The 27455-nt window shown below is 42.4% G+C and overlaps 1 protein-coding gene across 3 annotated transcripts in view; it reads left to right on the top strand.

Annotated features, from left to right (window-relative positions):
* Positions 1 to 27455, top strand: part of LOC135556119 (uncharacterized) — a 33427-nt gene extending 5972 nt beyond the window's left edge. For 2 of the 3 annotated variants that reach the window (XM_064989047.1, XM_064989045.1), the window contains exons 10-13: positions 8996 to 9097; positions 13692 to 13775; positions 17920 to 18009; positions 26197 to 27455. In XM_064989047.1, coding sequence (XP_064845119.1) covers positions 8996 to 9097; positions 13692 to 13775; positions 17920 to 18009; positions 26197 to 26204 — 284 coding nt within the window. In that variant the 3' untranslated portion in view covers positions 26205 to 27455. The remainder of the gene's footprint in view (positions 1 to 8995; positions 9098 to 13691; positions 13776 to 17919; positions 18010 to 26196) is intronic. The other variant, XM_064989048.1, reaches the window with a different exon arrangement.

Genomic DNA, 27455 nt, shown 5'->3' with positions numbered 1-27455 from the left:
AAAACAAGAATTACAGGGGCAGTTTGGTAAAGTTCTAATCTTCCACTGGGAAAACATGTGGTAATAGTTAGTGTAACTAGTAGTGTAAAATTACTTGCAAGTACTACTTAAATCGTTTTTTGGGTTATCTGTACTCTATTTATATTTGACAACTTTTACTTCACTACATTCCTAAAGAAAATTATGTACTTTTTACTCCATACATTTTCCCTGACACCCAAAAGTACTCATTACATCAAATCAAATCAAATTTTATTTGTCACATACACATGGTTAGCAGATGTTAATGCGAGTGTAGCGAAATGCTTGTGCTTCTAGTTCCGACAATGCAGTAATAACCAACAAGTAATCTAACTAACAATTCCTAAACTACTGTCTTATACACAGTGTAAGGGGATAAAGAATATGTACATAAGGATATATGAATGAGTGATGGTACAGAGCAGCATAGGCAAGATACAGTAGATGGTATCGAGTACAGTATATACATATGAGATGAGTATGTAAACAAAATGGCATAGTTAAAGTGGCTAGTGATACATGTATTACATAAGGATGCAGTCGATGATATAGAGTACAGTATATACGTATGCATATGAGATGAATAATGTAGGGTAAGTAACATTATATAAGGTAGCATTGTTTAAAGTGGCTAGTGATATATTTACATTTCCCATCAATTCCCATTATTAAAGTGGCTGGAGTTGAGTCAGTGTCAGTGTGTTGGCAGCAGCCACTCAATGTTAGTGGTAGCTGTTTAACAGTCTGATGGCCTTGAGATAGAAGCTGTTTTTCAGTCTCTCGGTCCCAGCGTTGATGCACCTGTACTGACCTCGCCTTCTGGATGATAGCGGGGTGAACAGGCAGTGGCTCGGGTGGTTGATGTCCTTGATGATCTTTATGGCCTTCCTGTAACATCGGGTGGTGTAGGTGTCCTGGAGGGCAGGTAGTTTGCCCCCGGTGATGCGTTGTGCAGACCTCACTACCCTCTGGAGAGCCTTACGGTTGAGGGCGGAGCAGTTACCCTACCAGGCGGTGATACAGCACGCCAGGATGCTCTCGATTGTGCATCTGTAGAAGTTTGTGAGTGCTTTTGGTGACAAGCCGAATTTCTTCAGCCTCCTGAGGTTGAAGAGGCGCTGCTGCGCCTTCTTCACGATGCTGTCTGTGTGAGTGGACCAATTCAGTTTGTCTGTGATGTGTATGCCGAGGAACTTAAAACTTGCTACTCTCTCCACTACTGTTCCATCGATGTGGATAGGGGGGTGTTCCCTCTGCTGTTTCCTGAAGTCCACAATCATCTCCTTAGTTTTGTTGACGTTGAGTGTGAGGTTATTGTCCTGACACCACACTCCGAGGGCCCTCACCTCCTCCCTGTAGGCAGTCTCGTCGTTGTTGGTAATCAAGCCTACCACTGTTGTGTCGTCCGCAAACTTGATGATTGTGTTGGAGGCGTGCGTGGCCACGCAGTCGTGGGTGAACAGGGAGTACAGGAGAGGGCTCAGAACGCACCCTTGTGGGGCCCCAGTGTTGAGGATCAGCGGGGAGGAGATGTTGTTACCTACCCTCACCACCTGGGGGCGGCCCGTCAGGAAGTCCAGTACCCAGTTGCACAGGGCGGGGTCGAGACCCAGGGTCTCGAGCTTGATGACGAGCTTGGAGGGTACTATGGTGTTGAATGCCGAGCTGTAGTCGATGAACAGCATTCTCACATAGGTATTCCTCTTGTCCAGATGGGTTAGGGCAGTGTGCAGTGTGGTTGAGATTGCATCGTCTGTGGACCTATTTGAGCGGTAAGCAAATTGGAGTGGGTCTAGGGTGTCAGGTAGGGTGGAGGTGATATGGTCCTTGACTAGTCTCTCAAAGCACTTCATGATGACGGAAGTGAGTGCTATGGGGCGGTAGTCGTTTAGCTCAGTTACCTTAGCTTTCTTGGGAACAGGAACAATGGTGGCCCTCTTGCAGCATGTGGGAACAGCAGACTGGTATAGGGATTGATTGAATATGTCCGTAAACACACCAGCCAGCTGGTCCGCGCATGCTCTGAGGGCGCGGCTGGGGATGCCGTCTGGGCCTGCAGCCTTGCGAGGGTTAACACGTTTAAATGTTTTACTCACCTCGGCTGCAGTGAAGGAGAGACCGCATGTTTCCGTTGCAGGCCGTGTCAGTGGCACTGTATTGTCCTCAAAGCGGGCAAAAAAGTTATTTAGTCTGCCTGGGAGCAAGACATCCTGGTCCGTGACTGGGCTGGATTTCTTCCTGTAGTCCGTGATTGACTGTAGACCCTGCCACATGCGTCTTGTGTCAGAGCCGTTGAATTGAGATTCTACTTTGTCTCTGTACTGACGCTTAGCTTGTTTGATAGCCTTACGGAGGGAATAGCTGCACTGTTTGTATTCAGTCATGTTACCAGACACCTTGCCCTGATTGAAAGCAGTGGTTCGCGCTTTCAGTTTCACGCGAATGCTGCCATCAATCCACGGTTTCTGGTTAGGGAATGTTTTAATCGTTGCTATGGGAACGACATCTTCAACGCACGTTCTAATGAACTCGCACACCGAATCAGCGTATTCGTCAATGTTGTTATCTGGCGCAATACGAAACATGTCCCAGTCCACGTGATGGAAGCAGTCTTGGAGTGTGGAGTCAGCTTGTTCGGACCAGCGTTGGACAGACCTCAGCGTGGGAGCTTCTTTTTTTAGCTTTTGTCTGTAGGCAGGTATCAGCAAAATGGAGTCGTGGTCAGCTTTTCCGAAAGGGGGGCGGGGCAAGGCCTTATATGCGTTGCGGAAGTTAGAGTAACAGTGATCTAAGGTTTTTCCTCCCCTGGTTGCGCAATCGATATGCTGATAAAATTTAGGGAGTCCTGTTTTCAGATTAGCCTTGTTAAAATCCCCAGCAACAATGAATGCAGCCTCCGGATAAATGGTTTCCAGTTTGCAAAGAGTTAAATACAGTTCGTTCAGAGCCATCGATGTGTCTGCTTGGGGGGGGGATATATACGGCTGTGATTATAATCGAAGAGAATTCTCTTGGTAGATAATGCGGTCTACATTTGATTGTGAGGAATTCTAAATCAGGTGAACAGAAGGATTTGAGTTCCTGTATGTTTCTTTCATCGCACCATGCCTCGTTAGCCATAAGGCATACACCCCCACCCCTCTTCTTACCAGAAAGGTGTTTGTTTCTGTCGGCGCGATGCGTGGAGAAACCCGTTGGCTGCACCGCTTCGGATAGCGTCTCTCCAGTGAGCCATGTTTCCGTGAAGCACAGAACGTTACAGTCTCTGATGTCCCTCTGGAATGCTACCCTTGCTCGGATTTCATCAACCTTGTTGTCAAGAGACTGGACATTGGCAAGAAGAATGCTAGGAAGTGGGGCACGATGTGACCGTCTCAGTAGTCTGACTAGAAGACCGCCTCGTTTCCCTCTTTTTCGGAGTCGTTTTGTTGGGTCGCTGCATGCGATCCATTCCGTTGTCCTGTTTGTAAGGCAGAACACAGGATCCGCGTCGCGAAAAACATACTCTTGGTCGTACTGATGGTGAGTTGATGCTGATCTTATATACAGTAGTTCTTCTCGACTGTATGTAATGAAACCTAAGATGACCTGGGGTACTAATGTAAGAAATAACACGTAAAAAAACAAAAAACTGCATAGTTTCCTAGGAACGCGAAGCGAGGCGGCCATCTCTGTTGGCGCCGGAAGTAGTGAATTTTGAATGCTTAGCGTGACAGGAAGATTCACACACTTATCAAGAGAACATCCCTGGTCATCCCTACTGCCTCTGATCTGGCGGACTCATTAAACACACATTGCTTCATTTGTAAATTGTCTTAGTGTTGGAATGTGATCCTGGCTATCCAAAAACTAAAATAAAACAAAAATGGTGCTGTCTGGTTTGCTTATTATGAGGAATGTGGAATCATTTATACTTTTTACTTTTGTACTTAAGCATGTTTAAAATCAAATACTTTTAGACTTACTCATGTAGTATTTTACTGGGTGACTTTTACTTGAGTAATTTTCTATGAAGGTATATTTACTTTTAACAATTGGGTACTTTTTCCACCACTGTACATAACTGACACTGTATAGTAATACTAGGCCTGTGCAAATAAATCAAATCTAATTTTATTAGTCACATACGCCGAATACAACACCTTACAGTGAAATACTTGCTTACTAGCCCCTAACCAACAATGCAGTTTAAAAAAATAACAGAGTAGCAGTAAAAAAACAATAGCGAGACTATACAGGGGGTACAGAGTCCATGTGCAGGGGCACCGGTTAGTCGAGGTAATATGTACATGTATTAAATGTATTAAAGTGCCTATGCATAGATTATAACAAGAGAGTAGCAGTGTTGTAAAAGAGGGGGGACAATGAAAATAGTCTGTGTAGCCATTTGATTAGAAATTCAGAAGGCTTGTGGGTAGAAGCTGTTTATAAGCCTCTTGGACCTAGACTTGGCGCTCCAGTACCGCTTGCCGTGCGGTAGCAGAGAGAACAGTCTATGACTAGGGTGGCTGGAGTCTGACAATTTTTAGGGCCTTCCTCTGACACCGCCTGGTATAGAGGTCCTAGATGGAAGGGAGCTTGGCCTCTGATGTACTGGGCCGTTCGCACTACCCTCTGTAGTGCCTTGCGGGTGGAGGCCGAGCAGCCATACCAAGCAGCAATGCTCTCGATGGTGCAGCTGTAGAGGCTCTGAAGAACCATGCCAAATCTTTTCAGTTTCCTGAGGGGGATTAGGTTTTGTTATGCCCTCTTCACAACGGTCTTGGTGTGCTTGGACCATGTTAGTTTGTTGATGATGTGGACACCAAGGAACTTGAAGCTTTCAACCTGCTCCACTGCAGCCCCTTCGATGGGGGCGTGCCCGGTCCTCTTTTTCCTGTAGTCCACAATCATGTTGAGGGAGAGGTTGTTGTCCTGGCACCACACGGTCAGGTCTCTGACCTTCTCCATATTGTCTGTCTCGTCTATGTCGGTGATCAGGCTGTTGTCATGGCAAACTTAATGATGGTGTTGGAGTCGTGCCTGGCCATGCAGTCATTAGTGAACAGGGAGTACAGGAGGGAACTGCGCACGCACCCCTGAGGGGCTCCTGTGTTGAGGATCAGTGTGGCGGATGTGTTGTTAACTACCCTTACCACCTGGGTGTGGCCCGTCAGGAAGTACAGGAGCTTGTTGCAGAGGGAGGTGTTGAGTCCCAGGGTCCTTAGCTTAATGATGAGCTTTGAGAGCACTATGGTGTAGAATGCTGAGCTATAGTCAATGAATAGCTTTCTCACATAGGTGTTCCTTTTGTCCAGGTGGGAAAGGGCAGTGTTGCATGCAATAGAGATTGCATCATCTGTGGATCTGTTGGGATGGTATGCCAATTGGAGTGGGATAATGGTGCTGATGTGAGCCATGACCAGCCGTTCAAAGCACTTCATAGCTACAGACAGTGCTGCAGTGCTGTAGTCATTTAGGAAGATTATCTTAGTGTTCTTGGGCACAGGCACTATGGTGGTCTGCTTAAAACATGTTGGTATTACAGACTCGGACAGGCAGAGGTTGAAAATGTCAGTGAAGACACTTGCCAGTTGGTCAGCGCATGCTCGCAGTACATGTCCTGGTCATTCGTCTGGCCCTGTGGTCTTGTGAATGTTGACCTATTTAAAGGTCTTACTCACGTCAGCTGTGGAGAGCGTGATCAGTGTTCTGGAACAGCTGGTGCTCTCATGCATGTTTCAATGTTATTTTCCTTGACGCTAGCATAGAAATAATTTAGCTCGTCTGGTAGGCTTGTGTCACTAGGCAGCTTACCAGCTATGCCTCCCTTTTGCAGTCTGTAATAGTTTGCAAGCCCTGCCACCTCCGAGCATCAGAGCCGGTGTAGTATGAGTCGAATATAGTCCTGAATTGAAGCTTTGCCTGTTTGATGGTTCGTCAGAGGATTTCTTATAAGCTTCCGGGTTAGAGTCCTGCTCCTTGAAAGTGGCAGCTCTACCCTTTAGCTCAGTGCGGCTGTTACCTGTAATCCATGGTTTCTAGTTGGGGTATGTACGTACGGTCACTGTGGAAACGTCATCGATACACTTATTGATGAAGCCAATGACTGATGTGGTGTACTCCTCAATGCCATCAGATGAATCCCGGGAACATATTCCACTCTGTTAGCAAAACAGTCCTGTAGCTTAGCATCTGCTTCATCTGACCACTTTTTTTTATTGATCTAGTCATTGGTGCTTCCTACTTTTAATTTTTGCTTGTAAGCAGGAATCAGGAAGATAGAATAAAGATCAGATTTGCCAAATGGCGTGCGATGGAGAGCGTTGTATGCATCTCTGTGTGTGGAATAAAGGAGGTCTAGAGTTTATATTTATTTATTTTCCCCTTCTGGTTGCACATTTAACATGCTTATTTGAACTTAGGTAAAACAGATTTAAGTTTCACTGCATTAAAGTCCCTGGCTACTAGGAGCACCTTGTCTACGTGTGCGTTTTCTTGTTTGCTTATGGTGGAATACTGCTCATTCAATGCTGTCTTAGTGCCAGCTTCAGTCTGTGGTGGCATGTAAACGGCTACAAAAAATACATATGAAAACTCTAGGTAGATAGTGTGGCCTACAGATTATCATGAGATACTCTACCTCAGGCAAGCAATATGTCGAGACTTCCTTAGATATCGTGCCCCAGCTGTTATTTACAGAAATACATAGTCTGCCGCACCTTGTCTTACCAGACGCCGCTGTCCTATCCTGCTGGTACAGTGTATAACCAGCCAGCTGTATGTTGAGTGTTGTCGTTCAGCCACGACTCCGTGAAGCTTAAGATATTACAGTTTTGAATGTCCCGTTGGTAGTTTAATCTTCCACGTAGGTCATCGATTTCATTCTCCAGACTGCACGTTTGCTAGCAGAATGGAAGGAAGTGGGGGATTATTCGATTGCCTACGAATTCTCAGAAGGCAGCTCGCCCTCTGGCCCCTTTTTCCTCTGCATCCTCTTCACGCAAATCACTGGGACCTGGGCCCGTTCACAAGAAAGCAGTATATCATTCACGTCAGGCTCGTCAGACTTGTTAAAGGAAAAAGAGGCAGGCAGGCAGGCAGGCAGGCAGGCAGGCAGGCAGGCAGGCAAAAAAACGGCAGGCAGGCAGGCAAAAAAACGTCAGGCAGGCAAAAAAACGTCAGGCAGGCAAAAAAACGTCAGGCAGGCAGGCAGGCAGGCAGGCAAAAAAACGGCAGGCAGGCAAAAAAACGTCAGGCAAAAAAACGGCAGGCAGGCAAAAAAACGTCAGGCAAAAAAACGGCAGGCAGGCAAAAAAACGTCAGGCAAAAAAACGGCAGTCAGGCAAAAAAACGGCAGGCAGGCAGGCAGGCAAAAAAACGTCAGGCAAAAAAACGTCAGGCAGGCAAAAAAACGTCAGGCAAAAAAACGGCAGGCAGGCAGGCAGGCAAAAAAACGTCAGGCAAAAAAACGTCAGGCAAAAAAACAGCAGGCAGGCAGGCAAAAAAACGTCAGGCAAAAAAACGTCAGGCAGGCAGGCAAAAAAACGTCAGGCAAAAAAACGTCAGGCAGGCAAAAAAACGTCAGGCAGGCAGGCAAAAAAACGTCAGGCAGGCAGGCAGGCAAAACGTCAGGCAGGCAGGCAGGCAAAACGTCAGGCAGGCAGGCAGATAAAACGTCAGGCAGGCAGGCAGATAAAACGTCAGGCAGGCAGGCAGATAAAACGTCAGGCAGGCAGGCAGATAAAACGTCAGGCAGGCAGGCAGGCAGATAAAACGTCAGGCAGGCAGGCAGGCAGATAAAACGTCAGGCAGGCAGGCAGGCAGATAAAACGTCAGGCAGGCAGGCAGGCAGGCAGATAAAACGTCAGGCAGGCAGGCAGATGAAACGTCAGGCAGGCAGGCAGGCAGATAAAACGTCAGGCAGGCAGGCAGGCAGATAAAACGTCAGGCAGGCAGGCAGATAAAACGTCAGGCAGGCAGATAAAACGGCAGGCAGGCAGGCAGGCAGGCAGGCAGGCAGGCAGATAAAACGTCAGGCAGGCAGGCAGGCAAAACGTCAGGCAGGCAGATAAAACGTCAGGCAGGCAGGCAGGCAGGCAGATAAAACGTCAGGCAGGCAGGCAGATAAAACGTCAGGCAGGCAGGCAGGCAGGCAGGCAGATAAAACGGCAGGCAGGCAGGCAGGCAGATAAAACGTCAGGCAGGCAGGCAGGCAGATAAAACGTCAGGCAGGCAGGCAGGCAGGCAGGCAGATAAAACGTCAGGCAGGCAGGCAGGCAGATAAAACGTCAGGCAGGCAGGCAGATAAAACGTCAGGCAGGCAGGCAGGCAGATAAAACGTCAGCCTTCTTCTCCGGCGCCATTTGAATAGGGCTTTAAAGACACACTTGATTACATGGATATTACACAATAAGACATTTTAAGTTGAAATCACAAGTGCAATGCATGACAATATGTAGATTTAGGAGACTAGTTTTTTTGTTGATTTTTAAGGGCTGTATTCAAACCTTATCACAGAAGTTCCGCTTTATAGCGTGATTGAAATGTGAAGGCTATGCCCCCGCTTTGGCAAAGACTGCGTTCAAGGTAAAAGCTTCAAATGACCTTAACATCTCTAGTGCACAGTCTGTAAAGCTTCAGCGATACAGCTTGAATAGTGCGCTAATTTGCATACGTATGTTGCCAGCAGCAGATTTATTTCCTTATTCATGTTTTTGTGAAGCACATGTGCAGAACGTTATACGGAGGTTTAGAAAACGTGTCTCGATGGGCCATTAAAATATTATTTGATCAAATGCTGTCTGGAGTATTCACATCGTGTTCATATATGTCAATGTGGAAGCAGAGGAGGACGAAGAGCAGGGTGAGTGCTGCAGTAGAAATCCGGCCTGTAGGTTTATCAGTATAGACATCACAATGGTTTTAGACTGGAGTGTATATACAGTATATACCTCAATCCTGTGTGTGTGTGTGTGTGTGTGTGTGTTCACAGAAAACAGTGGCGCGGTTGGCAATATGAAAATCAATATGAACGTCGACGTGGAAAAGAGTGATGACAGTGATGATGGCAGCAACGACTATGTCAATACTAAAGGTATGGCCCACGTTGAATAGAATATAACTTTTTAGGGGTGTTCCTGATTAATCAGGAATCTACAACTGTCAAAAAAGCTGAATAACCTATGGAACTCTTTATGCCTTGGAAGGAGGAAGGGGAGTTGCTCTTTAAAATGTATGTCTTTATTACTAACCTGGATTGTCATCCAAATTAAATTTTGTTCACATACACATAGTTAGCAGATGTTAATGCGAGTGTAGTGAAATGCTTGTGCTTTTAGTTCCGACAGTGCAGTAATATCTAACAAGTAATATCTAACAATTCCACAACATATATCTAATACACAATCTAAGTAAAGGAATGGAATAAGAATATATAAATAATGGGTGAGCAATGACAAAGCGACATAGGCTTAGATGCAATAGATAGTATAGAATACAGTATTATACATATGAGATATGTAAACATTTTTAAAGTGACTAGTGTTCCATTTATTAATGTGGCCAATGATTTCAAGTCTATGTAGGCAGCATTCTTTCTGTGCAAGTGATGGCTGTTTAACAGTCTGATGGCCTTGAGATAAAAGCTGTTTTTCAGTTGAATGCAGTTGATTTGCGATGAGGACACAAACATTATATTAAACAGGACAATCATAAGAGCCTTAAAATCCAATTATAATCCAAAAGTATTGTGAATTGCACTCATAAGCAACATGTAAATATAGATTCTTTGCTGGGGCTCCCAAGTGGCGCAGCAGTCTAAAGCACTTCATCTTAGTGCCAAAGGCGCCACTACAAAACCTGGTTCGATTCCAGGCTGTATCACAACCAGCCAAGATTGGGAGTTCCATAAGGGCAGCGCACAATTGGCCCAGCATTGTCCTGGTTAGGCTGTCTTTGTAAATAAGAATTTGTTCTTAACTGACTTGCCTAGTTAAATAAAATAAGATTTCCCTTGTTCTGCCACCAACTTGTGCGCAGCACCCTCATGTTTGTAAACACAGAAAGGGGTCTGCATTGTTATTTAGACTTTCTCCGAATTGAAGGCCATTAGGTCTTTAGGTCCGGTGGCGATTTTAGCAAACTCAACATTACATTTTTTAGAAGCATGTTAGAGCCAACAGCAGAGCTTTCTTTTGAGTGAATCGAGTGAATTCTTGGCGCTACACCTGGCTATCAGCGGAGCGTTGTCTTGCAGCAAAACAGTTCATTCAGCCTCTTTAACTGCCTTTAAAAAAAACATAGCTGATATGGCGACTTGCTTAAACAAATGTGGTTTCTACTAACAATTGAGATATACAAACATGGCATTAGGGAACGATGAGCGAATAAGAGGCAATCCGTAATTTCGATTAAGACATTAATGAGCGAGCGATGATGGATGTAGTCGATAACTATTTGTTCAGCATTTTTTTAAATGTACAGTGACAGAATTCAGAACATGGGCCGTTCTTAGTGTACTCCCTGTACAACAAGTCAGAACCGTAGGATAAATAAAGGGGCATATGAACAGACAGTGAAAGCTCTTACAATATTCAATGATTACATTTCTCTAAAACAGGTTATATGCACCACCAAGTTAGAACAGTAGGCGAAATTAGGAGGTGAAAATAGACCAAATGATTAGGGTGAGGCACATTAAACGCCGTTTGGGTCTTTGTGTGTCAAAAAAGATACACGTCATATAGCACTATATGATGCGCTAAATAAGCTTTTGACATGTCAAATAACACAATTCTATTATAGAATTTTGTGTGCTGAATTTGCACGTGCAAGCCAAGTGCCACCACTACTATCAGTAGCACTGTCAAAACTGTACAAAAAAAGTTGGCAAACAAGCACACACCGACTATGAACGATGTGTTTACAATACAATAGACCAAATTATTAGGGTCACAGTCATGGGCTACTAACGGCTTACTACACAACATATACTTAGTATTACTTTCTTAGCTACAGTATACATATCTCCCTTGCATAATACATCATTTATGCAGCAGCGTACAATACATTTTTGTACTCGCCTTGTGAAGGTTGTGCGGCGGTCCTTTGTGGGCAAATTTTGGCACACCCACCCACTCCATTGAATAGCAGGCTAAGTTACTGGTTTCTTTCCAGTTAGTCACTGATTCCTTCCAAATGACTCATTGTTGAATTTGCGATTTCCAACTTGTCGTGTAATCTTTATGGCCGATGAGCACCGATGAGTTTAATCTATAATTTCTCTACATATAAAAAGGATTTGCCAGTAGATTGTCGACTTGATACATGATTATGTCTGCTAGCTAAGACTTTGAAAGTAAGTTGTTGACATGATCAGTCCAATCAAAGCTACTGTACATACAATGTGATTTGATGTCATTTTATCTGTGGCCAATAACCTTGAGTCTTCTTAGATGGGCACTTCTAATGTAACTCTATGGCAGGATCCAAAGGGCTGAAATTTTGGGTGTCTACACTTACTAAGGACTTAAATTTGGCGATGACGTACTGTCCCCATGAGTGACAGAACACTAAGTCAATCACAGCACAATGCTCCAATTTTCTGTTGGCTTGCCACCACAGAAAGCATGAGCTAGGCTGAAACACCTGCATTTGGGAGACTAGTCAGGATCGAGGCAAAGATGAACAGAGAAAAGTACAGAGATCTTTGATGAAAACCTGCTCCACAGACACTCAGGACCTCAGACTGGGGTGAAGGTTCACCTTCCAACAGGATAATGACCCTATGCACCCAGCCAAGACAATGCAGGAGTGGCTTCAGGACAAGTCTCTGAATCTCCTTGAGTGGCCCAGCAAGAGCCCGGACTTGAACCCGAACATCTCTGGAGACCTGAAAATAGCAGTACAGCGACGCTCCCTATCCAACCTGACAGAGCTTGAGAGGATTACGCTGCCAAAGGAGCTTCAACAAAATAATGGGCAAAGGGTGTAAATGTGATTTTTGTTTTTAATAAATGTTTATTTAATAAAATGTTCTAAACCACTTTTTGCTCTGTCATTATGAGCTATTGTGTGTAGGTTGGGACTTTCATCCATTTTAGAATACGGCTGTAACGTAACAAAATGTGGAAAAGGTGAAGGGGTCTGAATACTTTCTTGAATTCACCGTACAGTCGTGGGGAAAAGTTTTGAAAATGACATTCATTTTCACAAAGTCTGCTGCCTCAGTTTGTATGATGGCAATTTGATATACTCCAGAAGAGTTATCAGATGAAATGCAATTAATTGCAAAGTCCCTATTTGCCATGCAAATGAACTGAATCCCTCAAAAACCTTTCCACTGCATTTCAGCCCTGCCACAAAAAGGACCAGCTGACATCATGTCAGTGATTCTCTTGTTAACACAGGTGTGAGTGTTGACAAGGACAAGGCTGGAGATCACTCTGTCGTGCTGATTGAGTTCAAATTACAGACTGGAAGCCTCAAAAGGAGGGTGGTGCTTGGAATCATTGTTCTTCCTCTGTCAAACATGGTTACCTGCAAGGAAGCACGTGCCGTCATCATTGCTTTGCACAAAAAGGGCAAGGCACAGGCAAGGATATTGCTGCCAGTAAGATTGCACCTAAATCAACCATTTATCGGATCATCAAGAACTTCAAGGAGAGCAGTTCAATTGTTGTGAAGAAGGCTTCAGGGCGCCCAAGAAAGTCCAGCATGCGCCAGGACCATCTCCTAAAGTTGATTCAGCTGCGGGAATGGGGCACCACCAGTACAGAGCTTGCTCAGGAATGGCAGCAGGCAGGTGTGAGTGCATCTGCACGCACAGTGAGGCGAAGACTTTTGGAGGATGGCCTGGTGTCAAGAAGGGCAGCAAAGAAGCCACTTCTCTCCAGGAAAAACATCAGGGACAGACTGATATTCAGCTAAAGGTACAAGGATTGGACTGCTGAGAACTGGGGTAAAGTAATTTTCTCTGAATCCCCTTTCTGATTGTTTGGGGCATCTGGAAAAAAGCTTGTCCGAAGAAAAGGTGAGCGCTACCATCAGTCCTGTGTCATGACAACAGTAAAGAATCCTGAGAACATTCATGTGTGGGGTTGCTTCTCAGCCAAGGGAGTGGGCTCACTCTCAAGTTTGCCTAAGAACACAGCCATGAATAAAGAATGGTACCAACACATCCTCCGAGAGCAACTTCTCCCAACCATCCAATAACAGCATGATGGAGCACCTTGCCATAAGGCAAAAGTGATAACCAAGTGGCTCGGGGAACAAAACATTGATATTTTGGGCCCATGGCCAGGAAACTCCCCAGACCTTAATCCCATTGAGAACTTGTGGTCAATCCTCAAGAGGCGGGTGGACAAACAAAAACCCACAAATTCTGAGAAACTCCAGGCATTGATTATGCAGGACTGGGCTGCCATCAGTCAGGATGTGGCCCAGAAGTTAATTGACAACATGCCAGGGCGGACTGCAAATATTGACTCTTTGCATCAACTTCATGTAATTGTCAATAAAAGCCTTTGACACTTATGAAATGCTTGTAATTATACTTCAGTATTCCATAGTAACATCTGACAAAAATATCTAAAGACGAAGCAGCAAACTTTGTGGAAATTAACATTTGTGTCATTCTCAACTTTTGGCCACGACTGTATACCTCAATCCTGTGTGTTTTGTGTTCACAGGAAGCAATGATGCAGAGGTCAATGTCGACGTGGGAAAGAGTGATGACAGTGATGAAGGCAGCAATGACTATGTCAATACTAAAGGTATGGCCCACGTTGGCACATTGAATAGAATATAACTTTTTAGGGATGTTCCTGATGTAATCAGGAATCCCTGCTTTTTTGACAGTTGTAATAACCCATGTAACTCGTTATCCCTTGGAAGGAGTGAGGGAGTAGCTCTTTATAAACGGTTTACTTTATTACTATCCCAGATCGTCATCCCTGTGTTTTGAGGGGATATTAGTTAACAGATGCTGCACCTAGTTTGGGTATAAACATGGGAAGAAGTTAATGGCTAAAACACAGGTGAATGATCCGTTTTGTCACCTATCAACTTTCCTAGTGCCAAACTTCACTATTAAAAGATGACGTAGACTATATTGTGCCAATGAATTGAAAAATTGCCAAATAAGTCTGGTAATTAAATGTCTGCATAGGTTACAGTTCATGGTTCTTATTGATATGCATGATTATTTTGACTTTCTCCGAACTGAAGGCCATTAGGTCATTGTTAGGCTATCCCTAGACATTTGAGATATCTTCACGCCTAGCAGAGCCTCCAGACTTCTGTCATAAAGGGATCGATTGAATGAGGAAAAAAAATATATTACAGGGGCAGTTCGTTAACTAATCCTCTCTGAATCGTCAACAGGAAACACTGAAATTCTGGGGTAATAATTACATAACAGACGTTCTATAGTAATTACTAGTCCCTTGCGAATAGGGCTTTTGTGACATCTTGTGGTTAAAATATTTTGAATTTTTTTATTGATATTCAAATAACACTTAAATAAATGGATATTAGAATATAAACAATAAAGAGAAATGCATGACAATACAGCGCCTTTGGAATGTATTCAGACCCCATGACTTTTCCCCCATTTTGTTACAATACAGCCTTATTCTAAAATGGATTCAATTGTGTTTTTTCCTCAATCTAAACACAATACCACATAATGACAAAGCAAAAACAGGCTAGAATGTTTTTGCAAATTTAAAACAAAAAACAAAAAAAACTGATATTGCATTTTAAGTATTGAGAGGCTTTACTCAGTACTTTGTTGAAGCACCTTTGGCAGCTATTATAGCATTGAGTCTTCTTGGGTATGACGCTACAAGCTTGGCACACATGTATTTGGGGACTTTCTCCCATTGTTCTCTGCAGATCCTCTCAAGTTCTGTCAGGTTGGATGGGGAATGTTGCTGCACAGCTATTTAAAGTCTCCAGAGATGTTAGATCGGGTTGAAGTCCGGGCTATGGTTGGGCCAATCAAGGACATTCAAAGACTTGTGCCAAAGCCACTCCTGTGACTGTGTGCTGAGGGTTGTTGTCCTTTTGGAAGGTGAATCTTCGCCCCAGTCTGAGGTCTTGAGTGCTCTGGAGCAGGTTTTCATCAAGGGTCCCTGTACTTTGTTCCATTAATTTTTCCCTAGACCAGTCTCCTTGTCCCTGCCTCTGAAAAACATCCCTATAGCATGATGCTTCACCGTAGGGATGTTGCCAGGGATCCTCCAGATGTGATGCTTGGCATTCAAGCCAAAGAGTTTAATCTTGGTTTCATCAGACCAGAGAATCTTGTTTATCATGGTCTGAGAGTCCTTTAGATGCCTTTTGCCAAACTCCAAGCAGGCTGTCGTGCCTTTTACTGAGTAGTGGCTTCCGCCTGGCCACTCTACCGTAAAGGCCTGATTGGTGGAGTGCTGTAGAGATGGTTGTCCTTCTGGAAGGTACTCCCATCTCCACAGAGCAACTCTGCAGCTCTGTCAGAATGACCATCGGGTTCTTAGTTACCTCCCTGACCAAGGCCCTTCTTCCCCGATTGCTCAGTTTGGCTGGGCAGCCAGCTCTAGGAAGAGTGGTGGTGGTTCCAAACTTCTTCCATTTTAAGAATGATGGAGGTCACGGTGTTCCTGGAGACCTTCAATGCTGCAGAATTTCTTTTGTACCCTTCCCTAGATCTGTGCCTCGACACTTTCCTGTCTTGGAGCTCTATGGACATTTTCTTCGAGCTCATAGCTTAGATTTTGCTCTGACATGCACTGTCAACTGTGGGACCTTATATAAACAGGTGTGCATTCTAAATCATGTCAAATCAATTGAATTTACCACAGTGGACTCCAGTCAAGTTGTTGAAACATCTCAAGGATGGAAACAGGATGCACCTGACCTCCAATTTTGAGTCTCATAGCAAAGGGTTTGAATACTTATGTAAATAATGTATTTTATTTTTTATATATAAAAATTGCTAACATTTCTACAAACCTGTTTTTCGCTTTGTCATTATGGGGTATTGTTTAGATTGAGGAATTTCTATTTGATTTCATCCATTTTAGAATAAGGCTGTAACTAGAGGTCGACCGATTATGATTTTTCAACGCCGATACCAATTATTGGAGGACCAAAAAAGCCGATACCGATTAATTGGCAGATTATTATTATTATTATTATTTTTTCTTCATTGTTTGTAATAATGACAATTACAACAATACTGAATGAACGTGTATTTTAACTTAATATAATACATCAAAAAAAGCAATTTAGCCTCAAATAAATAATGAAACATGTTCAATTTGGTTAAAATAATGCAAAAACAAAGTGTTGGAGAAGAAAGGAAAAGTGCAATATGTGCCATGTAAGAAAGCTAACGTTTAAGTTCTTTGCTCAGAACATGAGAACATATGAAAGCTGGTGGTTCCTTTTAACATGAGTCTTCAATATTCCCAGGTAAGAAGTTTTAGGTTGTAGTTATTATAGGAATTATAGGACTATTTCTCTCTGTACCATTTGTATTTCATTAACCTTTGACTATTGGATGTTCTTATAGGCACTATAGTATTGCCAGTGTAACAGTATAGCTTCCGTCCCTCTCCTCACTCCTCCCTGGGCTCGAACCAGGAACACATCGACAACAGCCACCCTCGAAGCATCGCTCCATCGCTCCACAAAAGCCTCAGTACAAAAGCCTTCGGCCCAAGGGGAATAACTACCCCAAGTCTCAGAGCGAGTGACGTTTGAAATGCTATTAGCGCACACCCCGCTAACTAGCTAGCCATTTCACATCGGTTACACCAGCCTAATCTCGGGAGTTGATAGGCTTGAAGTCATAAACAGCGCAATGCTTGAAGCACAGCGACGAGCTACTGGCAAAACGCACAAAAGTGCTGTTTGAATCGAAGCTTACGAGCCTGCTGCTGCCTACAAATGTCAAATCATCGACTTAATTATAATATAATAAACACACAGAAATACGAGCCTTAATATGGTCGAATCTGGAAACTATCATTTCGAAAACAAAACGTTTATTCTTTCAGTGAAATACGGAACCGTTACGTATTTAATCTAACGGATGGCATCCCTAAGTCTAAATATTGCTGTTACATTGCACAACCTTCAATGTTATGTCATAATTACGTACAATTCTGGCAAATTAGTTCGCAACAAGCCAGGCGGCCAAAACTGTTGCATATACCCTGACTCTGCGTGCAATGAACGCAAAGGAAGTGACACAATTTCACCTGGTTAATATTGCCTGCTAACCTTTCTTTTAGCTAAATATGCAGGTGTAAAAATATATACTTCTGTGTATTGATTTGGACACGTTGGAGCAACGACCGTCCTTATTCGCAATGCGCACCACATCGATTATATGCAGCGCAGGACAAGCTAGATAAACTAACATCATCAACCATGTGTAGTTATAACTAGTGATTATGATTGATTGTTTTTTATAAGATAAGTTTAATGCTAGCTAGCAATTTACCTTGGCTTCTTACTGCATTTGCGTAACAGGCAGGCGGTTAGAGCGTTGGACTAGTGAACCGTAAGGTTGCAAGATTGAATCCCTGAGCTGATGAGGTAAAAAAAATCTGTCCTCCTGCACCTGAACAAGGCCGTTAACACACCGTTCCTAGGCAGTCATTGAAAATAAGAATGTGTTCTTAACCGACTTGCCTTGTTAAATAAAGTTGTAAAAAAAAAATATATGTTTTCAATCTGCAAAATCGGCGTCCAAAAATACAGATTTCCGATTTGTTATGAAAACTTGAAATCGGCCCTAATTAATCGGCCATTCCGATTTAATCGGCCGACCTCTAGCTGTAACATAACAATGTGGAACAAGGGAAGGGTTCTGAATTCTTCTGAATGCACTGTATATACCTCAAGCCTGTGTTTGTGTGTTCACAGAAAATGGTGGCGCAGAGGGCAATATGAATGTCGTTGTGGAAAAGAGCGATGACAGTGATGACGAAGGCAACGACTATGTCAATACTAAAGGTATGGCCCACATTGAATAGAATATAACTTATCAGGGATGTGATTTTTCCTGATTAATCAGGAATCCCTGCTTTTTCAACAGTTGTGATAACCCTTGGAACTCTTTATGCCTTGGGAGAGGACTAAGGTAGTAGCTCATTATAAACTGATTACTTTATTACTAACCGGGAGCATGGTGTAACAGGCCGGCAGTCGCAGCTGCACTCAACTTGTGTATTGGGGTGCATTCCATTACTCTAATAATGATACCAAAAGGTACTCAAGTGCTAAACAACCTGGTAATGTGTATGTGTAATGACGTTAATACCACATTCCTCCCCTCTTGAAACTCCCCATCCCGGATCCGGGATCGTGACTAAAGCCTTAGGCTCATTAGCATAACGCAACGTTAACGATTTCTGAAAATCGCAAATAAAATGAAAATAATGCGCCTGCTCTCAAGCTTAGCCTTTTCTTAACAACACTGTCATCTCAGATTTTCAAAATATGCTTTTGAACCATAGCAATTGACTAATTTGTGTAAGAGTATGCTAAGCTAGCTTAGCATTTTGAGTAGCATTTAGCACGCAACATTTTCACAAAAACCAGATAACCAAATAAATAAAATCATTTACCTTTGAATAGCTTCAGATGTTTTCAATGAGGAGACTCTCAGTTACATACCAAATGCGCAGTTTTTCCTGAAAGCGTCTGTGTGTAGGAGAAATCGCTCCGTTTTGTACATCACATTTGGCTACCGAAACTAACCGAAAATTCAGTCACCTACAACGTCAAACTTTTTCCGAATTAACTCCATAATATCGACCGAAACATGGCAAACGTTGTTTGGAATCAATCCTCAAGGTGTTTTTTCACATATCTCTTCATTGATATATCGTTCGTGGAAGCCTGCATTCTTCTCTGAATTCTGTGGAAAAATACTTGCAGCTGACTTTAACGCACCAATTTCGGCGCAGGACACCGGGCGGACACCTGGTAAATGTGGTCTCTTATGGTCAATCTTCCAATGATATGCCTACAAATACGTCACAATGCTGCAGACACCTTGGGGAAACGACAGAAAGGGCAGACTTACTCCTCTCGCATTCACAGCCATATAAGGAGACAATGGAAAACAGAGCCTCAAAAATCCTGCTCATTTCCTGGATGCCGTCTCATCTTGGTTTTGCCTGAAGCTCACGTTCTAGGGCACGCACAGAAAATATCTTTGCAGTTCTGGAAACGTCAGTGTTTTCTTTCCAAACTACCAATTATATGCATAGTCGAGCATCTTTTTGTGACAAAATATCTTGTTTAAAACGGGAACGTTTTTCATCCAAAAATGAAATTGCGCCCCTAGAGTTTCAAGAGGTTAAGATTTCAATATTACATCTTCACAAATAAACCCTTTTTTAGCGATATCGAACATAAGACATTGCCTAAGCGCTTATTGCTAAGGGAATAAAGGCCAGCATCCCGGAGTCACCTGTTGTTGTTGAAACTGGTGTTTTGCAGGTAGAATTTATTGAAGCTGCAAGTTGGGCACTTGTGAGGCATCTGTTTCTCAAACTAAACACTAATGTACTTGTCCTCTTGCTCAGTTGTACACCAGGGCCTCCCACTCCTCTTTCTATTCTGGTAAGAGCCAGTTTGCGCTGTTCTGTGAAGGGAGTAGTACACAGCGTTGTACGAGATCTTCAGTTTCTTGCCAATTTCTTGCATGGAATAGCATTCATTTCTCAGAACAAGACTAGACTGACAAGTTTAGGAAGAAAGTTATTTGTTTCCCTTTTGAGCCTCTAATCGAACCCACAAATGCTGATGCTCCAGATACTCAACTAGTCTAAAGAAGGCCAGTTTTATTGATTCATCAATCAGGACAACCGTTTTCAGTTGTGCTAACATAATAGCAAAAGGGTTTTCTAATGATCAATTAGCCTTTTAAAATTATGAACTTGGATTAGCTAACACAATGTGCTATTAGAACACAGTAGTGATGGTTGTTGATAATGGGCCTCAGTACGCCTATGTAGATATTCCATAACAAAAACTGCCATTTCCAGCTACAATAGTAATTTACAACATTAGCAATGTCTACACTGCATTTCTGATTTAATTTGTTATTGTAATGGACAAAAGTGCTTTTCTTTCAAAAACAAGGACATTTATAAGTGAGCACAACTTTTGAATGGTAGTGTATGTACTCTACACTGACAGACTTGTTTAGATAAGTAAACAATAAACATGACATTTCACATATTCACATTTTTTTTCCACATGCTTGGGTAACTAACTATTTAACTTTTGAGTTTTTCACTGAGTCTTTTAGTTGTCTTTTTAAAAACAATTCAATACATTTTTTTCTTATTCGGAGTTCAAAGTCCTTAAAGCAGCTTAGAAGCTTTGTGTGCCTCTGTGCACAACGTACACTAGGGGTAGTATTCATTCTCAACGGTGGAAAAGCCACCAGACGTTTCTTAGCCGGGCTATGAATCCAGGAATCCCTTGTCCCATGACTGAAATTTCAGATAAGGGCAAGGTCCCACTCTCCCAAATGTCAGCCCTTGGTATGTTTGTCATGGTTATTTTTCTGTCTTTTGTTTGCGTTCAACTTTCCTTTTCAAGTCTGGATAGACTAGGTCCAGTGTGAAGCGTTGTGGATTGAGATGTTGTGGATTGAGATGTTATTCTGTAGCTGACCAGAACACGTGACACTTTTGTTGCTATGCTCCCTTCTGCACTTTTTTTTTGAGTGTCTGTACTGCACATTCCACCAGTACATTTGAAGACTGATGATAAGGAGCAAATGTCACAGGCACAATATTGTTGCTCACTACCATCTCCGGTATCCCTGGGTTAGTAAAGCTCTGTCGTAGGCCAAATATAGTAGTCGTGAATGAAGCAGAACTAACAGAATACACATCCATCCATTTTTAATGTGCATCAATGATTATCAGGAATATTTTCCCCATGAATGGCCCTGTGTAATCTATGTGCAATCTTCTCCAAGGTTTCTCTGGAAACTCCCAAGGGTGGAGTGGAGCTGGTGCCTTTGTGTTCCTGACATGTTACATGTCTTGACTAGATTGACCTGGTGCAGTTCAATGCATCCATCTATTATTGTCTATCAACAATGACAAGCCACTGGGGTCTGAAAACTTGGATGGAAAATGACTGCGGATAATAGCGGACGTTATTGCCAATCCTATTTGCTATATTTTCAATTTAAGCCTATTAGAGTGTGCGCCTGGAGGGAAGCAACAGTTATCCCCCTACCAAAGGATAGTAAAGCCCCATTTGCTGGCTCAAACAGCTGACCCACTCAGCCCGTTACCATCCCTTTGTAAACTTTTGGAAAAAATTGTTTGACCAGATAGCATTGTATTTCAGTAAACAAATTGACAACAGACTTTCAGCATGCTTATAGGAATGACATTCAACAAGCACAGCACTTACACAAATTACTCATTGGCTGAGAGAAATTTATGATAAAAAGATTGGGGGCTGTGTTGTTAGACTTTAAGGTGGCTTTTGACATTATTGATCATAATCTGCTGGAAAAACATGTTATGGCTTTACACACACCCTGCTATATTGTGGATAAAGAGTTAGACAGGTAACAGAACACAGAGGGTGTTCTTTAATGGAAGCCTCAACAACAAAATCCAGGTAGAATCAAGAATTACCCAGGGCAGCTGGCTAGGCCCCTTACTTTACTAACGGCATGTGTAAAGCCAGTGTGTCTATGTATGAGGAAGACTCAACCGTATACACGTCAGCTACCACGGTGACTTAAATGACTGCAACACTTAACAAAGAGCTGCAGTTAGTTTCAGAATGGGTGGCAAGGAAAACATTTGTCCTAAATATTTCAAAAAACTAAAAACGTTGTATTTGGGACAAATGATTCACTAAACCTCAAATAAATCTTGTAATGAATGTGGTAATTGAGCAAGTTGAGGAGAATAAACTGCTTGGAGTAACCCTAAATTGTAAACTGTCATGGTCAAAGCATATTCATACAACAGTAGCTAGGATGGGGAGAAGTCTGTCTATAATAAAGCGCTGCTCTGCATTCTTAACAGCACCATCAACAAGGCAGGTTCTACAGGCCTTAGTTTTGTTGCACCTGGACTACTGTTCGGTCATGTGGTCAGGTGCCACAGAGGGCCTTAGCAAAATTACAATTGGCTCAGAACAAGGCAGCACAGCTGGCCCTTGGATGTATAACAAAGAGCTAACAAAAATATGCATGTCAATCTCTCCTGGCTGAAGGTGGAGGAGAGATTGACGTCATCGCTACTATTTGCGAGAGGTGTTGACATGTAGAATACACTGGGCTGTTTGAACTACTGGCACACAGCTCGGACACCCATGCATACTCCACAAGATATGCCACCAGGTATTTTCACAGTCCAAGTCCAGAACAGACTATGGGAGGCGCACAGTACTACATGAAACTCTATTCCACAGTAAAATTAAATTTGAAAAAAACTGATACATACAGTGACTTGCGAAAGTATTCGGCCCCCTTGAACTTTGCGACCTTTTGCCGCATTTCAGGCTTCAAACATAAAGATATAAAACTGTATTTTTTTGTGAAGAATCAACAACAAGTGGGACACAATCATGAAGTGGAACGACATTTATTGGATATTTCAAACTTTTTTAACGAATCAAAAACTGAAAAATTGGGCGTGCAAAATTATTCAGCCCCCTTAAGTTAATACTTTGTAGCGCCACCTTTTGCTGTGATTACAGCTGTAAGTCGCTTGGGGTATGTCTCTATCAGTTTTGCACATCGAGAGACTGACATTTTTTCCCATTCCTCCTTGCAAAACAGCTCGAGCTCAGTGAGGTTGGATGGAGAGCATTTGTGAACAGCAGTTTTCAGTTCTTTCCACAGATTCTCGATTGGATTCAGGTCTGGACTTTGACTTGGCCATTCTAACACCTGGATATGTTTATTTTTGAACCATTTCATTGTAGATTTTGCTTTGGATCATTGTCTTGTTGGAAGACAAATCTCCGTCCCAGTCTCAGGTCTTTTGCAGACTCCATCAGGTTCTCTTCCAGAATGGTCCTGTATTTGGCTCCATCCATCTTCCCATCAATTTTAACCATCTTCCCTGTCCCGGCTGAAGAAAAGCAGGCCCAAACCATGATGCTGCCACCACCATGTTTGACAGTGGGGATGGTGTTTTCAGGGTTATGGGCTGTGTTGCTTTTACGCCAAACATAACTTTTTGCATTGTTGCCAAAAAGTTCAATTTTGGTTTCATCTGACCAGAGCACCTTCTTCCACATGTTTGGTGTGTCTCCCAGGTGGCTTGTGGCAAACTTTAAACAACACTTTTTATGGAGAGCTTAAAGAAATGGCTTTCTTCTTGCCACTCTTCCATAAAGGCCAGATTTGTGCAATATACGACTGATTGTTGTCCTATGGACAGAGTCTCCCACCTCAGCTGTAGATCTCTGCAGTTCATCCAGAGTGATCATGGGCTTCTTGGCTGCATCTCTGATCAGTCTTCTCCTTGTATGAGCTGAAAGTTTAGAGGGACGGCCAGGTCTTGGTAGATTTGCAGTGGTCTGATACTCCTTCCATTTCAATATTATCGCTTGCACAGTGCTCCTTGGGATGTTTCAAGCTTGGGAAATCTTTTTGTATCCAAATCCGGCTTTAAACTTCTTCACAACAGTATCTCGGACCTGCCTGGTGTGTTCCTTGTTCTTCATGATGCTCTCTGCGCTTTTAACGGACCTCTGAGACTATCACAGTGCAGGTGCATTTATACGGAGACTTGATTACACACAGGTGGATTGTATTTATCATCATTAGTCATTTAGGTCAACATTGGATCATTCAGAGATCCTCACTGAACTTCTGGAGAGAGTTTGCTGCACTGAAAGTAAAGGGGCTGAATAATTTTGCACGCCCAATTTTTCAGTTTTTGATTTGTTAAAAAAATTTGAAATATCCAATAAATGTTGTTCCACTTCATGATTGTGTCCCACTTGTTGTTGATTCTTCACAAAAAAATACAGTTTTATATCTTTGTTTGAAGCCTGAAATGTGGCAAAAGGTCACAAAGTTCAAGAGGGCCGAATACTTTCGCAAGGCACTGTATATACTTTTTGGAACAGCAGGGCCTGTGAAGCAACAAACAGACACACACATACATGAATAATATTCACCAATACATTTCTTGGTAGTCCAAAATATATTGCTATCAGGTTGTAAATCACTGCTGGCCAGGTACATTGTTTGCTGCCTCCACCCATTCGGGATTCATCTTCAATTACTAAATATTTGGAACGAAAACGGGCGACTGTAACTAAGGCTTGGAATGTTAATACAACCAAGCTAGCAATGATCACAAGTCAGTCGTAATGTGGTTAATAGGTTTGCGCACCTGTCAAACACATGGGCCCGCAGGCTAAATAGGACTCACAAGCAAGTATAAATGTGTCAACAATTTAGTCATTTACTTCATGAAATTACAGCTTGATGCACTCACATCAGTGAATCCAACTTCAATTGCGCTGCTTTCATGTGCCCCGTTTACAACACACAGTGGAGAGAGTGTACAGACACATGCCAGAAGCTAGGCTACTAAAATGTTGCAGTCTGGCTTGGGTATTTAAAGCTTCATGGTTAACCGAAAAACAAAACCTGCAATAAATGATATCCACACATCACTTATGTTGAAAAATACAATAATTGTTTTCATGTGACATTTGACTTATATACAGTATGTATAATACGTATGCTCCTATGTGACCAGTAGTATTCAAATGTCCCTTATGTCATATGTTACCTTAAATGCTCATTTGTGACACAAAGTATTCACATTTTCATTACATATATTCTTTGTCACAATACATGTTATGGGAGCATTATTTCAGTGATACCTGTCATGGTAATAAAACTAAACGAACAAACACAAAACACTAAACTTAATCGCTTCTCAATTCAGCCATTTTACCGTTAAACCGTTCCCACGTGTCCTTTTGTTTCATGTGGGAAGTGCTTCATGATAGCAACATAAGATAAAGAGCACATAGAACATAGTCAGGGGTTGGTGCCATTAAATTACATTTTTTTTTAAACTTTATATAAAGCTGTTCAGATTCAGTTTAAGAAATCCTTGACCAATAATGCCCTATTTGCAATGATACAAGCATTACGCTACAACCACCAAAATTTGAATGGCGCTGCCCATACCACAATGAGACGGATACAACGCTGCGATCTATATACGACAACCGGACAGAGAATGAGGATCAACTTTTTTAATGATTGTCAAATTAACATATTTATAAATGGAGTATACTACAAATACATTGAGTGCACCATGCTGTGTTTAAAAAAATACATTTTTGACGTTAAATACTTTTTCATTAGGGTCGCAGCGTATTCTGCATAGCAGCAAAGGCTGGACACATACTTCCCTCTTGTTTTAATAGGATGCATAAAGCATTTTAACATATGTAAGTGGGCATTATAAAAGGCCCATTGTTGTCAACGTGGGTTTGGCCAAGCAGGCTACTTTTCCCCCATCGTTTATCAATACCATTTTGGCGGCAAACATCTGAAAAAGTTTGAGGGTTTATCTGTTATTTCGTTAGGACTCTGGCTAGCATTAGTTGTTGATCTTGTCGATGTGCATAGGCAACTGAGGGCCTACCTTTTCATGGTTGTTTCATCAATAGGGCTGTAAAGTTCCCAAAATGTAAGAGGACTCCCGTAGTATTTACATATTTGCAGAAATCCATTCGGGTGGGTTTTGGCAAATGCTTTCTAATTATCTAAAGGCAGGCACACTGTTGCTATGGCCTGTAGTCACACAGTTGTTTAAAGTGCATGATGGCAGGTCTGTCTGGCAAATTAATTATTTGCATATAGGCCTACTATAGCGCTGATTGGCTTTGGTGCACCGGTCTGCATAGACTCTGGTCCTGGACAGGACAGCTAGCAGTTTTATTAAATTGTCCAAACAAGGCTGCTTTCCCACTCTATATTGCTTTACAATTTCCACATGCCTTACTGTCATTCAAAAATTCTATGAATTTTCCCAACAAATTTAATTCCTGGGGGTGTATACAAACATTTGGTTTTGCTAAAACATCTAACCTAGCAGGTGGGTGATATTCTGAAACTCAGCTCTACATAAAAGTTGGTATTAACTTGTATTTTTTTTCTTTTAGACATGTGAAGCCTCCCCATCACGAAGCAGATTCTGACGGGGAGGGAATTGAGTCGATCGACTGCTGGATTTATCATGAGGGAAACCTACACAGCGTAACTAACATCTACATAGGGGTTCTGCAATATGGACAAGAGCACTGTGCAACTCACTGTTGTGGCTGATGAAATACTTCAAAAGACCTTAACCTCATCCACCAGCTGTCTCTGAACTATGCGGTAATAATTTAGGGAGAACATGTTAAGTTTTATTGTATGGTGTAGGGCAAATGTCTTCGAACACATCTCTTGGTGCCCCAGCTGCAACCATAATGTAACATTTTTAAGCTCTTTCCTGACTATTGAAGCGAAAGGATGACAGTGGGGAAAAGAGGTGGGTTCAAATCTGCCCTACAACACCATGTCGACGCCGCTGCATTATTGTTTTCAATGTATGGATTTGCTGACGACTCCTGAGAATGTTTGTTCTAGTTGAATAATTTTCTAAACTGTATTTCTTATTACTGTGGATTCAAATCTGGTTTGGATTTTTTTTGTTAATATAAGAAATGCTTTGCCATAATCTATAGCCCTATGCGGACAGGATAAATTTTACTGGGTGAGCTCAGTTAATGTAATGTGCACAAATCACCACATCCATAGATTTTCCCATCCAAATCTGCCATTTCTTAAATTATCCCATCCAAGGTTTTGGCTAGCTCCCAGGTCCTCTGATAACTTATCCTGTCATCCCTGTGTTGAGGGATATTAGAGTAACAGGTGCTGCACCCAGTTTGGGAAAGAATATGAACCAATCGCTGCTTAAAAATATGCTTTGGATGTAACTTACAGATGAATGAACTTTTGTCACATCAACTGTCTTAGTGCCATACTTCTTTTAAAAGATGAAGTGGAAAATATTGTGCCAATGAATTGATAAATATGTTACTGATCATGGTTCTTGACTTTCTATACACTGAAAGCCATTAGGTCAATATTAGGCTATCCCGAGACGTGGGAAGGCCTCCAGGCTTCCATCATGAGGAAGGGAAAAAAAAGAATTAGGGGCAGTTTAGAAAAACGGACAAGCTGGATACTAATTACATATCCAACGTTCTATAGTAATACTAGTCCTGTGCGGGTAGGGCTTATGAACCATTGTGTGATGTTTTCTGAATGAATTGAAGCTGAAATGGGTGGCATATAGTTCACATCAGTAATGATCATTCACAAATGCTTGTTTGTTATATATACTGCTCAAAAAAATAAAGGGAACACTTAA

Source organism: Oncorhynchus masou, chromosome 15 (genome assembly GCF_036934945.1).
Source record: "Oncorhynchus masou masou isolate Uvic2021 chromosome 15, UVic_Omas_1.1, whole genome shotgun sequence".
Lineage (NCBI taxonomy): Eukaryota > Metazoa > Chordata > Actinopteri > Salmoniformes > Salmonidae > Oncorhynchus > Oncorhynchus masou.
This window is presented reverse-complemented; position numbering and strand designations above follow the sequence as displayed.